Source organism: Chlorocebus sabaeus, chromosome 8 (genome assembly GCF_047675955.1).
Source record: "Chlorocebus sabaeus isolate Y175 chromosome 8, mChlSab1.0.hap1, whole genome shotgun sequence".
NCBI lineage: Eukaryota > Metazoa > Chordata > Mammalia > Primates > Cercopithecidae > Chlorocebus > Chlorocebus sabaeus.
In genome coordinates, this window is record NC_132911.1 from 120,672,985 (window position 1) to 120,689,038 (window position 16,054).

At 41.3% G+C, this 16,054-nt stretch overlaps 1 protein-coding gene across 1 annotated transcript; it reads left to right on the forward strand.

Moving 5' to 3' along the window:
* Positions 1 to 5,708: 5,708 nt before the first annotated feature.
* AARD (alanine and arginine rich domain containing protein) lies at positions 5,709 to 11,077 on the forward strand. Its single transcript, XM_008001410.3, has 2 exons — positions 5,709 to 6,032; positions 10,049 to 11,077. Exons 1-2 carry the CDS (start codon positions 5,709 to 5,711, stop codon positions 10,190 to 10,192), a joined length of 468 nt encoding a protein of 155 aa, XP_007999601.1. The 3' UTR covers positions 10,193 to 11,077.
* The last annotated feature ends 4,977 nt before the right edge of the window (positions 11,078 to 16,054 follow it).

Genomic DNA, 16,054 nt, shown 5'->3' on the forward strand with positions numbered 1-16,054 from the left:
ATCCACCCGCCTCGGCCTCCCAAAGTGCTGGGATTACAGGCGTGAGCCACGGTGCCCAGCCTTCTCTCCTATTTTTTTTAAAGAGATGGTGGGGGAGGGGGTGTCTTGCTATGTTGCCCAGGTTGGAGTGCAGTGGGCTAGTCACAAGCATGATCACAGTATACTACAGCCTCAAATTCCAGGCTCAAGTGATCCTCCAGCCTCAGCCTCCCTAGTAGCTGGGGCTACAGGCATGTGCAACCATGCCTGGTTACTTTTTTCTCTTGATGGTATGTTATGGACATTTTCCCACGCTAGTACATGGATCCACCTTTTTAAAGATTGAGCCTATGGAATTCTAAATTATGGGTGTATCATAATTTATTAAATGTTTCTTTTCATTGTGTTAGGAATTAGTTTTGGCACCAGTAACAAAGACTAAAAAATGTGGCACAAAATTAAAAGTTTTATCTTTTTCATATAACAAGACTTGTATAGTCCTGGGCATATGTGATAATTCTGTGACGTTTTCAGGGATAGACTGATTTCGCTATTCTAATACTGAGTGTGGCTCCCATCCTCAAGGTAATGCTATGGTCCCAAAGTGACTGTTGGAGCTCCAGCAATCAGATCTTCATTCCAGTCAGGAAGAAGTGAAAGGTAAGGAACAAATTGGTGTGCCAGTAAAGTCAGTTCCCTTTTAAAACCCTTTTGTACAAGTCCTACCTAACAATTCCTGCTTATATCTCATTGGTCATATCTTAACACATAGCCATCCCTTTCTGTCAGGAATTAAGGGAAATTTAATACTTTAGTCAGATATATTGATACCAACAACAATCAGGTTCTTTTAGTGAGGAAGGGGAGAATGCAGATTGACTGGGTATCTAGCAATCTTACCACATGTATTGGTACATAGTTTGCTTGGTTACAATTTTCACTATAACAAATAGTGCTGCAATGAATATACATGAACGTGTTTCTTTTCATTATATTCACTTCATATTTTTCTGTAATCCTTGATTTTTATTTTGATTGATTTATTAATTATCTTCCATATGTTACATCTTTTTATTATTTATAACTTCACCCATTTTTCATCTGGTCTTGGCTCAAAGGAGGAAGTATCCTGCTCTCTTTCAAGTGTTCTCTCTTTTTCCCTCTTTGAGCTTGGTGGTGAAAACAGAATAATAGGTTAAGATGTTGATGTTTGGAGGTAAAAGAAACATACATTGAGGGTGTCTCCAACCTGATCATCTTTATGAAAAGGCAAGGTACCAGGAGCAGACAGCACAGACTGGGGCTAACTTCTCACTCCATGACTTTCTAAGGGTTGCGACCTTCAAGGAATTACTTAATGTCTTTGTGCCTTAGTTTTTCCACCTGTAAAACGTTGTCAGTTTTTGCATTTACCTCATAGGGTTGGTGTGAGAATGGAATGTAAAGGACTTGGAAATAGTAGCTGGCATATACTAAGTGCTATGTGAGTTAACAGTTGTCAGTTCTCACCTCAGTGAAGTAAAAAATAGTTTCTGTGCAGTGTAATGGGAATGGAGGCACAACGAGAGGGCAGGTGGTGGTCAGAGTCCACACGGTCTTTGTGAGAGATTTGAGGTGGTCAGGGAGGTATGAATCAAGGGATTGTTGTGTAATGTTGAGAGGACATTTGAAGTCAGGCATCACATCACATTGACTGCTTAGAAATAGGAGTAAAGACACTGAATAAATAGGATTGACATTAACTGGGTAGGGTTGGCAGAAGGCCAAGTGGATAGAGCACTAGAAGGTGCTGATATGAGTTAGCCGAAATAATTTACCACAATATTCTGAGTGGGAAAAGAGAAACAGAAGAGTACTTCAGAAAGCCATTTCTCTTGAATTAAGGAGTCAGAGTGAATTGTGGATAGAAAAAGGATGTGGACTGAGAATAGATTTTCAGAATTCAGCCTTTTAAAGGTATCATTCTGGGTGATAGTATACTTTCAGGTGTGGCTCATGTGACTGGATTGCCGCAGTGAAAAAATGCCAGAGATGAAGATCAGGGAAACAGAGAGAATCAAATATTTCATTCAATTTAATTAACTAGGCAATTGAGGATCACCTAGTATGTGCTAAATGGGTTTTGTGTTGTGGTGAACAAGATATAGGTATTTCCTAACCATTAAGTTAAAAAACAAATATATATATATATATATATATATATATATATATATATATATATGTATGTTACTTAAAAACAAACACATATATAAAACAATATATATATGTTTTTTAATTAAGAGGAATCAAAGTCATTTGTGTATACCTAGATACTTACCATTTCTTATGTTACTCATTTCTTCCTGAAGATCCGTGTTTCCCTCTATTATTATTTTACTTCAGCCTGAGGAATTTCCTTTAGTACTTCTTATGGTGTAAGTCTGCTTGTGACTAATTCTCCTAATTTTCCTTTTTTAAAAAATGCCTTTTGAGATTGGTTTTTGGGAGGATATTTTTGCTGAACATAGAATTCTAGAACATAGTTCATAGAACATAGAACTAAATTAATTTAGTTCTCTCTGCGTTTAAAAACGTCCCAGTGTTTTCTGGACTTCATTTTTTTTTTTTTTTCTGCAGGAAGTCAGAAGTCATTTGTATCATTGTTAATTTATATGTAATGTACATATATTTCTCCCATGGTAGTTTAAAAATATATTTGGAAATGTTTGATACTCCCTACTTCAAAAGGTAGAGCTGAGTTTCCTCCCCTTGAATATGGCTCCAACTTAGAGACCTAATACTCATGAGCAGAATGGTAATAACTAACTTCCAAAGCTGGGTCATAAAAATGTGGTTCAGAGCACAAGAGCTTCTCTCCGGCTCTCTGTATTTCTCTCTTCTTGTTTTGAGGGAGGTCTAGCCACTATATCATGAAGACGCTTACACAATAGTAGGGAAGAGTCCACATGGAGAGGAACTGGGGACCCCCACCAAGTGCCAGCTTCAACTGCCAGGCATTTGAGTGATTCATCTAAGTGATCCACCTTGCAAGCAGATCCTCCAGTTCCAATCACGTCCAGCTTCAGAGGATGGAGACCTTGCCTGACATTTGGTTACAACAGCATAAAAGCTGAGGACTGTAACTAAAGCTGTTCCCAAATTCTTTCCCACGGAAACTGTCAGAGATAATAAATGTTTATTTTTTGAAACCATTGAATTTTGAAGTAATTTGTTATGCAGCAATAATTAATATTTTCTAATTCAAATGTCTGTGTATATTATATTCACCTCAGTGCTCCAATTCTTCAATTTGCTTTGCCTGTATAAGAGAAAGAAAAAAAATGTAAAATTCAAGGTGTACCACAATTGAAAAATCAACCTATAGAAGAAAATTACTAATTTGTGGTAAACCAATTTAAGAAAACATTTTGTCTCTTTGGTTTGCCATTGTAGCTTGAGCACCTTGTGTAATACTTGGTACATAATAAAACATTATATAAATATTGTTAAATGAATGAATCAATAAATTTGCTTCTCCAGGTTTGAAGCTTCTGGGGGACAAAAACTATGCCTTATTCATCTTTGTATCTCCCTCATATGGCACAGTTCTTAACACTGAACATGCACCATTCACTGTTGAGTTAAATTGAACTTAACTGAAATTCTTGTTGAAGTAAATGATCTGGAAATGGAAGTGAATAAATCATAGCAAAAAATTCATTTTAAAAGTTTATATTGTACATTGACTACTGGTGGTTTTCAAGCCCCATCAACCTATCACCAACTAACCAACAAAAAACCCTAAATTCATACTCTGTTGGTGCATGGCAGACCACATGGATTTTTATAATTTCTAACAAGACAACACATCTTCAGATATTTCTAGGGAATCTTTATGAAACAATATACAATGGTAGGAATTTTACTGTGCTTGGGTTATAAACTATTGCAAGCTGTTGAATTTAGTAGATTGTCTGCACAGGCTGAGTAACCTGTATTCCTCCTTATCCAGTTGAGCCTAAGCCATTTCAATAGAGCCGAAGTTTATGAGCATAGTGAATTTGAACACTTACTCACTCTCACTCACTCACTCATGCAACATATAAACTGAGCAATTCTCTTCCTCTTTGGGAGATAAAGCATATCCAGGGCGTATCCCAGTGGTTTGGAGCACAAGCAAGACTTCCTAGGTGCAAATTTCCAGTGGATCCCTTACCAGCTTTGAGATATTTGGTGTACGTCTTAACCTCTTGCCTTAGTTTCCTCAACTGTAAAATGCAGAAACTAATAGTACTTACCTCACAAGGTAGGTGTGGAGATTAAACACATAAAAATTGCCTGGCACATACTAAGCATGAATAAAAATCAGTTGTTAATGCCTTCGATGCCTACCATGGACCCTGGAACATTGCAAGTGACTTGTAACTTTTGAATGAATAAATGAATGAATGAATAATGAATAAAGTGAGAGTTGTGTCTAAATTATGTTTTTTTTTGTAATTGCATTCTATGATCATACAAAAGTTTTGATCACTCCTTTTTAGACATTCCTTATTAGACCAAAAAGAGGCAGAATATGTTCTTTGATAAAGGACATACAAGTAATATTGTCACATGATTACCTGCAGTTGGTGCATTAGTCTGTTCTCCCACTGCTATAAAGAAATACCAGAGACTGGGTAATTTGGAAAGAAAAGAGGTTTAATTGGCTCATGGTCCTGCATGCTATACAGAAAGCATGGCAGCGTCTGCTTCTGGAGAGGCCTCAGGGAGCTTTTACTCATAGTGGAACGCAAAGCGAGAGCAGGTGTCTTACATGGCAGGAGCAGGAGTGAGTGAGAGAGAGAGGGGAGGTGCCGCATATTTTAAACAACCAGATCTCTTAAGAACTCATTCACTATAAAGTACCAGGTGGGCAGGGGGCTAAACCATTCATGAGAACTCTACCTCCATGATCTAATTACCTCCCACCAGGCCTCACCTCCAACACTGGGGATTACAATTCCACTGGAATTTGGTGATGAGGCAGATCCAAACCTTATCACCTGGGAATTAAACACACACGCTTTGGGCTAAGGGGAATTCTGATTTTTCATTTTAATCCCTTCATAAACGTGGACATGGCAGACAAGAGTCAAAAACAGAAAGGAGCATGGAGACCCAGACTTCCAGGTATGCCTTACTGAACTTGTAGAAAGTCCATTCTAACTGGCAAACAGGGCCAAGCTTCTCCCCCTTGACTGCGGGCAATACCTGGGGAAAGGTGAGGGGTCTGATTAAGCCTTTGCATCCCCCAAACGTGGCAAAGTGCCTGGCAGAGAGTAGTAAGAAAAAAAATTGTTTTTAAGGAATGAAGTATTAGGAGATCAAGGCAACTAAGGCGGCTTTGGGTTGAAATATTCTACCTTTGGTCACAAACCTTCCACCTGTACCTCCAATTCCACTTACGTAGACTGCTCAGTTCCAAAGCCTTCTCCTTAGAAAGACTTCCTTTCAATGCAAGCAGCAGAAAAAAGCGACCCAGCTGAAACTTCTGGAGTTATGGGAACGCCTCTTTCCTCTGTCGCTAATGGAGGACTAAGATGGGACTGGGAGCAAAAGAGCGTCTCTGAATGGCGGGGCAGTTGCAGCGTCCCACTTGGCAAGAGTTCTTGAATTACCTCCGCCCCCGCCCTGACCAGCCTTAAACATCAAACTAGGAAATTCATCTTTCGGCAGCAGCGCTGAAGGAGTAACCAGGCGTCTCCGTGATGGGCCCCGGGGACTTCCGCCGCTTCAGAGAGAGTGTTTCCCAGGGTCTCCAGGGACTCCCAGGTAGAGCGGAGCTTTGGTTCCCACCTCGTCCCGCGTGCGGCTTCCCCGGGGACGGCAGAAGCACGGACGTCCAGGACGAGGCCCTGGCCGCCAGCCCGCTGCTGGAGGACCTCAGACGACGGCTGACTCGCGCCTTCCAGTGGGCGGTGCAGCGCGGGACCTCGAGGCGCCAGCGGGAGGCGGCGGCAGCGGCGGCGGCGCGGGAGGAGCAGAGCTGGGCGCGCGTCGAGGCCACCCTGGCCGGGCTGCGGGCGGAGCTGGTGAGAGCGCGGGCTGGGCGGACGGCTCCCAGGACTCCCTCTCCCGGGACCTCTCCTCGGGCTCCAGAGCAGCTGGCCGCGTAGCCCACCCGAGACCTTCAGGAGAGCGACGGGAGCTGTTCCCAGAGAGGGAGCCCTGGCCACTGCGGCTGTTCTTCCCCGGTAGGCCAGCTCAGGTCTGGACACGGCGTTGACGCCCCCGCCTCTCCAGCATCGATGGGAAGGAAAGGGGCCCTACAGGACCCGTGGTGGTGGTGTTGGTGGCGGCGGCGTGGTGGGGGGGTGTGCATACCCAAGATGTCTCCTTCCCAACCGTTTCTATAGCTTTCTGCCCAGTAGGGAACTGTGACTATGTGTAAGTATGCCTCATGGAGGAGGAAACTTCCATGAAATAAACTCTCTTGGGACTGATGGAGAGTGTCCATCAGTAAACTCTTTCTTTATACCCCGCAAGTTTTATTCTTATCTTTCCCGTGGGTAATAATTCAGAAAACTGGAAATGATAAGGCATTTTGTAAAATTGCCCAGTTTTGAACATTACACAGGTTATGTCCGAATATTAAACAGGAGGGTGTATAGGTATTTTAGCTTTTTTTTTTTAAATTAAAAAAACTGGAAATTAGTCACGATTTGAAAAGGACACAATGAATAGGAGCAATTCAAACTTTAAAATGGTGCTGCCTAGGAAAGTGTGCAGTGGAGACTTGGAAAATTCTTCTCTTTTGCACTGATTACTAATACACTAATACAATTAACCACTACTTTAGAACTGATCCAACCATCAGTAAATTGTCTTAAGAATGTTATTGCATTTCTGAGTTTAAGAAGAACAGTATTAGGCCGGTGCTGTGGCTCACGCCTGTAATCCCAGCTCTTTGGGAGGCCAAGGCAAGGAAACACCTGAGGCCAAAAGTTCGAGACCAGCCTGGCCAACATGGTGAAGCCCCGTCTCTACTAAAAATACAAAAATTAGCTGGGCATGCGGGCTGGCGCCTATAATCCCAGCTACTCGGGAGGCTGAGGCAGGAGAATCACTTGAACCCGGGACGGAGAGGCTAAGGTGGGCGGAGATTGTGCCATTGCATGCCAGTCTGGGCGACATGAGTGAGACGTCTCCAAAAAAAAAAAAAAAAAAAAAAAGACAATAAATATCCTAAATTCCTTGTCAGATTCAGATTGTTAACATGGGTTAAATTAGATTTACTACCAGATTTACTATCTGATCCAACAATGTTGAAGAAACACCTGGTTTTCACCCTGAGTTTAAGCGGTGAGTCTGAGCAGCAGGGCAGCTGGAGCCACCTCATTCAGTCCCTGGAATCCTGTGCTATGGGCCAGGATGCTAAACTGGAAGGCTGAAACCTGGGGCAGCCATCTCTGCATCGTAGTCTTGGGATCTGCTGGTACCCCTTCCTGAGCCTCAGGGGACTCGCATTTCAATCAGATGAGGAGATTACACTGAATAAGCTCTGAGACAGCTTTCAACCCTAACATTCTAGTAAGTTGTTAGGGGCTTTAGACAAGTAATTTATGTTGGGGGTGGCAATAAAATCTGGCGAGATTGGGGCATTCAGGGTGGTATGGCTGTAGACCGCTGGTGGCAATAAAATCTAAATAGATGAGGGCTCAAATACCAACATTACCATTTACAGGTTCTGCGAACACTTGCTGGCCCTACAACTTTGGGATTGGTACTTAGCCAGTTTGAGTTTGTTTACCCATCTGTAAAATGGAATTTATAATCTCATAGGATTCCAGAGCTTATGTGAGATAATATTCTATGAAATGCTTAGACCATGGGTATTTTTAGTGGCTATTATTGTAATGATTACTATAGACCTTGGACTCTGACTGTACCAAAAAAGAACAGATACATTCCTATCAAAAAATCAGGAATTTTTCCAGAAGGGAACCAGCGAAGTTTACACATACACAAATAATGTGTCCTTGGGTTACAGACGATGGTCAACGTCTTGGTCAATCATTTTATCCTGGTCATAAGGAAGAGGCACACGAGTGTGGATACTGTACCTTAATATCATCACCACTAGAAGACTTAGTTTTCAATTTTTGGCTATTAACTGGATTTTTACAGAAACTGACATACATTGCTATACAAATGTACATGTATCATGTATTAGGATAGCATTTGTAAGGAACGATGATGAGCAAATTTAATTTAGAGTTGTGTTGCTATTTATACTATTTTTTGTTGTTTGGGTTTTCTTAGTGAGAATCATTGATTTCTAGGGTCTGTGAGTGGATTTTAGGGGTTCTATATACCTAAAATTGTATACAAAATGTTTGATGTGCATATAGTTTTTCATCAGAGAGGGTTCATAAACTTGCATCAGATTCTCAAAGAGATCCACGATGAAAGAAAAGTTAAAGAACCAGTGATGTTTGAATTTCTTAAGTGTGAATTATACATACTTAATTTAGATGGTAAATCATTACCAGTAATTTTTCTTCTTGATTCTTGCACGAAGGTACAGGATGGATATTCATCAGTTAATTCACTCACTCACTTTTATAACAAACACAAAGAGAACCTACTAGGTTGTGTGCGCAGACAGTGCACTCTTAGTTGGCGATACAATTATGAGTAAGATACAGTCTCTACCCTCAAAATCATCAGTCTGGTCTGGTCAGCGTGTTCTGAGAGACACTTGTACAGAGTGCTGTGGATGCACAGATAAGAGGCAATTACGTCTGCCCATGCAATCAGGGAAGGCTTCTCAGAAGAGCTGGCGTTTGACTGGGTTCAGCAGAGAGAGGTGGCAAAGGGCATCTTAAACAGAAATGGGGATAGAAAGAGGTGTGCTTCAGCTCAGCGTCTGTTTAGGTACTGGCAAGGTTTCTGACCAGCTGCAGTGGGAGCTGGCATTGGAAAGAGGGCCAGGAAAGGAAGCTCAAAAGTAGAGCAGGATTATAGAGCATCTGGGCTACCCTAGAGAGCTGAAGCTTCCTGCAGGCAAGGTGCAAGGGTTTTTTGGTGGTGATTGTATGGTTACTGTTACTGCTTGTTTGCTGGATATTCACTTATTTTATTCTTTGCTAATTCTTGCTGTCAGAAAAATGATTCTAGGTGCTGCAGAATGGAGAAGAATGTCTCAGAGAAAAACTGATAGTTTTATCCAGTAGCTTTATTTTGCAAATTAGGTGACCATGAGTATTTACTTTTTACCAACACATTGTCCTGGTTCATCCTGGGGTGGTTTCTACTGACAAGCTGATGCTTTTTTAGCAGAGAGAACAAATTCCTCATGAACTGCATTAAACAAGCCCTAGCTGAAGAAATTTGCAAGTAGTTGATCATTAGTTTTCAGTTATAATACAAAGATTATGTTGGACTAAGCTTTGCGGGACTGTCCCCGGGGTAACATGCCCGAGAGATCTTTTTTTAAACACATGAGGACCTTCATAAACTCCCATTGGAGGATGGTATAAATCAGCCTTGATATCTAACAGATTTCACTCCAGAGTGAAAAATGTTAGATTATATAAGTACACATAACTATACATGTGCCTCTAAGGTGTCATTAAATGCTTTTGCTCAGCAGGTAGACCATTTAAAATCCTGAAAACTTGAAATGGTAAGTAATCAAGTAAATAGGCACAGATTCTGAATACTCAGGTGGCTGTAGGCAGTTATCCTGTGGCTCAGAAGGCACATAAAGAGAAATGATTTCATTGTGGATCACATGCTATTGCTTGAAAACAGCCTTCGGTACACAGGTATTTTTCATAGGGACAGCTTTGTGCATCAGCTGTTTTTGTTTTCATTTCAAGGCCATTTCAAAAGCTATTTATATATCTGGATTTTACCTTGTCATATAGAAAGTCAGTTTTATAGCCAGACCAAACAGAACTGGAGAATAAGATGAGAAATACATCTTTCTTGATATCTTAATTTCTTTTCCTACAAACTTATTTCTTCTGTGTAGTCAAGAGAGTGGTTTCATTTGATCTGTATCTCATGCTAATAAAAAGTTTTATTTTTTCCTAACTTTTAGGTGGAAATGCATTTCCAAAACCACCAGCTGGCTAGAACTTTACTGGACCTAAACATGAAAGTGCAGCAATTGAAAAAGGAGTATGAACTGGAAATTACATCAGACTCTCAAAGCCCAAAGGATGCTGCTGCGAATCTGGAATAAAGAAATGCACACAAGAAGCTCTTGATCCTAAAACTAACACAACCCTGAAACAATTCTGATGAACACATTATGCTTTGCATAAGTTTTGAGGGGCAATTTATAGACCCAAAACTTAGGTGACAGGGGAAGGTGACAGAAAAACATCCAAGAAAGGGGAGAGAAAAATGATGTATTACCAAGTTTTAAAGTTATTTGTTTTGACTGGGACATAGAAGTAAAATATAACTATCTCTCTCTCTCTCTCAAAGAATGCTTTAATGCCAACTTTTGGTATTCCACCTCGTGTCACCTGACCTTTCTGGCATTGCCTGAGCTTTCAGTTTGTGCTTGTTTTGCTTTACTTGATTATTCTCGGTTTGTCTGTCCAGCGGCCTGCCCTGCTTTTTGTGGATAATTATTTCTACTTGGATTCTAATCATGCCGTTTAGGTGGTCTGTGACTAAGGGTACTCCACCTTCCTGGATGTAGTCATGCAGCTCAGGGCAGGCCGAAGAGTTTGTCCTTAGGATTTTTTGAATGGGCACTAAAAGAGTAGATGAATATTTCTGCCAGTAGACGCCGTGGATCAGGGGCTTGGAAGCTGCTGGTGGTCACCATGTGAGAAAGTTCACACACCCTAATGGAGGTGACTGAAATGGAACCACTAAAAGCACAAAAGGGGAGGGAGGGAGGGAGAGTGCTTCGCTTCCTTGTTCCTGGGGTCAAGTTGTGTAAGACTCCAGGCCTTGCTCGTTTATATACATGAAACATTCTGATATCCTTTTCATAAAATCTCTTTTTGCCTAAGTAAATTCAAGCTGGAGTTTCATGACTTGTATCTAGTGTTCACAATTAACACAGTTGTTCAGTTTTAGGAGTTAAAATGGTTCTTACTATTGAGTTGGACTATCTAACTGTACCCGAAAAGTGCTGTCTTTTTAATGCAAACAATAAAGTTAATAAAAAATAGTTGCAGATCTAAGTGATATTTATAATGGTTATTGTCTGCAAAACACAAATTTATAACAAGCTATGTAATTTTAATATTTAATAAACTAAAAAAATCAGTTCTTGAAGACAAAGGAGAACAGAAGAGACACAGTTTTTCTCTTTTTAAAATAAATGCAAGAGCCAGCATGGTGGATCATGCTTGTAATTCCAGCAATTTGGAAGGCCGAGGTGCACAGATTCCTTTAGCTCAGGAGTTCAACAACAGCCTGGCCAGCATGGCAAAACCCTGTCTCTACTAAAAATACAAAAATTAGCAGGGCGTGGTGATGCTCACCTGTAGTACCAGCTACTCAGGAGGCTGAGGCATAAGAATCCCTTGAACCTGGGAGGTGGGGGTTGCAGTGAGCTGAGATCATGCCCCTGCATTCCAGCCTGGGTGACAGGGGGAGATTTGTCCTCAAAAAAATAAAAATGAATAATAATAATAAAAGAAACGCAAGTTGTTTTATGTGAGGATCTGAGAATCATCTGGACTAAGTTTAGTTCATCCTTAACTTTTTGTTTCCACAATAAGTAAAGTATTCTAGCCCTTTGGTACTTAATTGCCCTCTGTATAAATGAGGAATTCCCAAGTCCACCATTGGCAGATGACCAGTCGCCAGCATCTCGTTCCTTCAGATGTTTTGCATATGAGCTCTTGGCCTATAAATATACGACTACTATATTAAATTTCATTTATAAACTGGATTTTCTGTTTATTTCTTCCTTTGAATTTTATAGAAATTTTTAAGAAAGGGTTGGCACAGTTCCTTGTGATCTGTTTTTTGAAAAAGCTTCTACTTAACCTTTGGGACAATCATTCTCAAGTGCATTTTAAAGATGAACATTTATAAATCGTTGTAATTTTGTGTTTGAAAAATACTCCAGGTGATTCATTATATGAGCTCAATTCCTTACAGAACACAGACTGCTGACGTTGGTTAATATTAATGTCATTTAAGTATACTGATAATATATTGGGGATCAAAAGAAAATTAGAAAGTATGAAAATTGATGCATTGTTTTTCAAATTTTTAGGTTAAAAAAAGGTCCATTATTATACTGCAAAGTTTTGGTCACTTTTCCCCACATCTTTCAGTGATGAACTTTGGATCACTGTATTTTTTTAGGGTGACATATACAGAAACAGAATGAGAAACTCCTTTGTGTCCTACGTGTCTTGTTTTATGGAAGTTTGAAACAGTGAAGGTAGCCTCTGATATTAACTGTGCCATGTGGAAACACAATGGGAGCTTGATACGTGGGACACTATCATTATTAAAAGTTTTTATTTTCTTTCCTCTCCAGTATGCTATCTCTTGCCTTTTGTTTTTAAAGTAGCAGAAGCCAGATGATTGTCATTATATAGTTCTTTGCCATGGTGCTCAGCTGTTGGTTGGTAGCTTGCTGGCCTGGCATCCTGTCAGCTGGGACCCATGATAGAGCAGATAAACTTTTCTGAGGGCTGAGGCTGCCCTGCAATCTACATTTCCCCTCTTTCCAGGATTTCTAAATAAGCCAGAGCAATAGTGTGACATTTTGAAGATCTATGAAATGGGAGCAACCAAACTAGTGCCAGCTGGAGGGGAAAATGAGAAAATAATTATAACCTAAATTATGCATCGGGGAAGCAGTAGCTGGATAAACTGAAGAAAGTAAGATGTTCGTAACAATAGTGGGAGAGAGAGGGCCAAAAGAAGAGACACTAAAAACAGTTTTGTGAGGAAAATATTGTGCTTGAGTTTTTCAAATGACACAACTTCTCGCAGCTCTAATTATAGGGGGGATTAAACCACGTTAGCAGGAAATGGGCTTTCGCCATATGGTACTTGTTTAGCACCCACCAGTGAATAGGTGCCAAATTAATTATGACAATTAGAAGCTTTGCCTAGGTTGTTAGGCATTAAATTCCTTTACAGGTGGCCTGGATGAATCCGTGTTTTGTTTGGCTTGCCAAACGACTTCTGCTGTAACAGGTGCTTCTGCAACTCCCAGCCTGGGGACAGATCAGAGTACTCTGTGGGTAACCCCATGATGGCTGAGTCTAAAGCAGTGTAATTATAAGAATCTCATCTCCCCTGCTCCCTTCCTGGCAGGGCCCAGGGCCCCGGCACAACCATCAACTCTATTTACCGCTGTAATCACTGCCAGAATCCCTCTGTGCCTGGCACCTGGCACGAGGCCCTCCAGTGCCAGCTGCCTTCTCTCTTGGTTGCTTTCATTGCTGCTTCTGCTGCCATTGCTGCAGCCTCTGTTTTCTTTTTGACCATGTCAGTAATGAAGGTTATGGTAGGGAGAGAAATACAGTTAAGGCGACAGTTCAGTCTGTACCACCCTGCCGACCTCTCGTCTGGCAACCTCTTGTTCCATCTAAGCTGAGTGCTGGGCAGTAGGACTTGGATGGGTGGACACCTACTACAGTAGCCTGTGTCAAGCACTGCTTCTCAGGGGGCTGTGTACCTCTCATCTGCCTCCTGATTCTGGCATTGAGGCATATTGGGGGTGAGAGGGCTTCACCTCTTCCTTAGGAGCAATAATGTCATAGTCTTTCTCTTCTGACACCAGTACAAGAGGGATCTGTTGAAATGTAATAATGATGAAACTAACAAAGGAATCAGCCACCACTCCTGTAACAGTCATTGTTGCAAGAACTGTGCATGTATCAGCTTATTTTATTCTCATAGTGACTTGTAAGTGCGTAGGACCTGTTTTTGGAGCTATTTGAACTTGGTGTTTAGTCCTGGCTCTGCCACTTACCAACTATATGACCTAAAGCAAATTGCTTTAAATTCTTTAGGTCTCTCCAAGGAAGTCAGTGAAAATGGGACCTGTCTTACCTAAATCTTAAGGAACTCAAATCAGGTTTGGGAGAGTGAGTTAATGGCGAAGGAACTTCTACATCAGGTGTTTATTTCATATCTTTAGTTTCATATGATCTTACTACCTTTTTGGACTGATACCTTCCCTGCGCCCCCCTCTTCCTCGTATCTTTATGTCTCGGTGACGCTCTGCCACCTGCTTGCTGTTATGTTGTTGTCTCGGAGTTCCCTCTGTGGATCGAAAAATTGATTTAGCAAACATGGGAATAGGCAGCAGGAAGATATAAAGTGAATACTCGCTGCTACTTGCCAACTCCTGAATCTGCCCGGCATTCAGCGCTGTGTGTTTAAAATGTAATTGTCCCAACAAAACTGTGAGGTTGGAACTATTGCACTTCCCGTTTTACAGAAGAAGAGAGTGAGTGTTGGAGAGGTGATGTAATTCATCACGATCCACTCAGCTAGCAAGTAGATGTCAAGATTCACATCTGATGTTGGGAGTGGTCTGGCTATTACTGGGCCCCTCCCAAACTAATGGGAGAGACCTTGCACTAGTGAAAAAATTCAATATTATAATAGAAGAATGTATGAATTGCTAGGAGGGATGCTTTTTGCAGGAGTCAGACAATGAAGGTCTCATTGAAGACATGCCTCCAAATTATTACTTGGTGTCTGCCTGGAAAAAGGTCCTCACATCCTGGAGTCTAAACTAGTTGAGTGATGTTAGATAAATTACTCTACCTTATTTAGCTTCATTTTTTCTCATTTGAAAATGAGATAGTAGAAATGCCCCTAAAACATTCCTCTAACTTAGAGCCTCTATTTTATTATAATCCTGCCTGCTTGTAACTGGATCCTTCAACCACTTGCCCCTGACTTGCCGAGACTTTCTGATTCCCATTATAGCATGATGGACAGCTGACCATTTGTCCCTGGCCCCTGGCAATGACGTAGACTCTCCTGGTCTCAAACCTTACCCTGATCACAGTGTGAGCTGATGCAGCCTTGATGATGACAGAAAGCAATTCTTGTCACTCTTGGATGCCCCTCTGCCCTTTTCACCCACACCATGACTGCAGCCAGGGGGAAATGTCACATTTGCACTTCTGAGGCAGACAAGCATCACTTAGAACTGTTGCGTGTTATTATTTTAGAGGCAGCCTGCTGTGGCAGACGCTGCTGGCTGAGAACTGCGCCTTGTGCAGCCTCTGTGGCCGGATGGTGGAGTTGGAATCTTGGCTCCTTCACCTCCTCACTATGTTACTTAACACTTCTACAGTTCAGTTTGCTTATCTGTAAATAATGAATCACACTTACCCCAAGAGTTTGTTATGAAGATCTAGTGGACCAATACATGTGAAGTGTTCAGAACACGCAAATAGTGGCTTATTATAACAGCCAACCCAACACGTGTTTTGCTCATCCTTCTTGCCTGTTGGAAGTGCTCAATTCCAAGACAGGGACAGAGATGACAGCTTCACTTTTCCTCGTCCCTCTTGCAGTTCAAGATGGCTTTAGAATCCAGTAGTGTCTAATAAAACATAAAGGGAAGTTTACTGGGGGGGGTTCTGAAAAACATTTTTTTCCCCTTACATGAGGAGAAATAGAAGGTAAGCTGTCTTCCTACCTCTTTTTTTTCTTTCTTCCAGATATTTTCACATGCAATTGTAAAACTTGCCCATGCTGCAGCCACCCTGTGACATATGTGTGAAATACAAGGGCACTTTGAAGATGAGAGGACAGAAAGATGAAAAGAAGCAGTGTCTTTGATCACATCACTGAGCTTCTGACCCAACCCAGCAACTGCCTACCTATGGCTAGTCTTGTTCTGCGAGACAATAACAATAATAAGAATCCAACTGTTTGAGGCACTTTTATTGGGGTATTCATTTCCTTGCACTTGAAAGCACCCGGATAACTTAATCCCCCCAAACCTCCTGGCACAAAGGTTTGTGGTGGTGTATCTCTGAGGGCAACTGTACATATCATCAGAAACTATGGGCACAGGACCCCAGAGACATCATTTGGTTACTTAAATATTTCATACATGCCTTTGGCAAGGATGAATTCTATG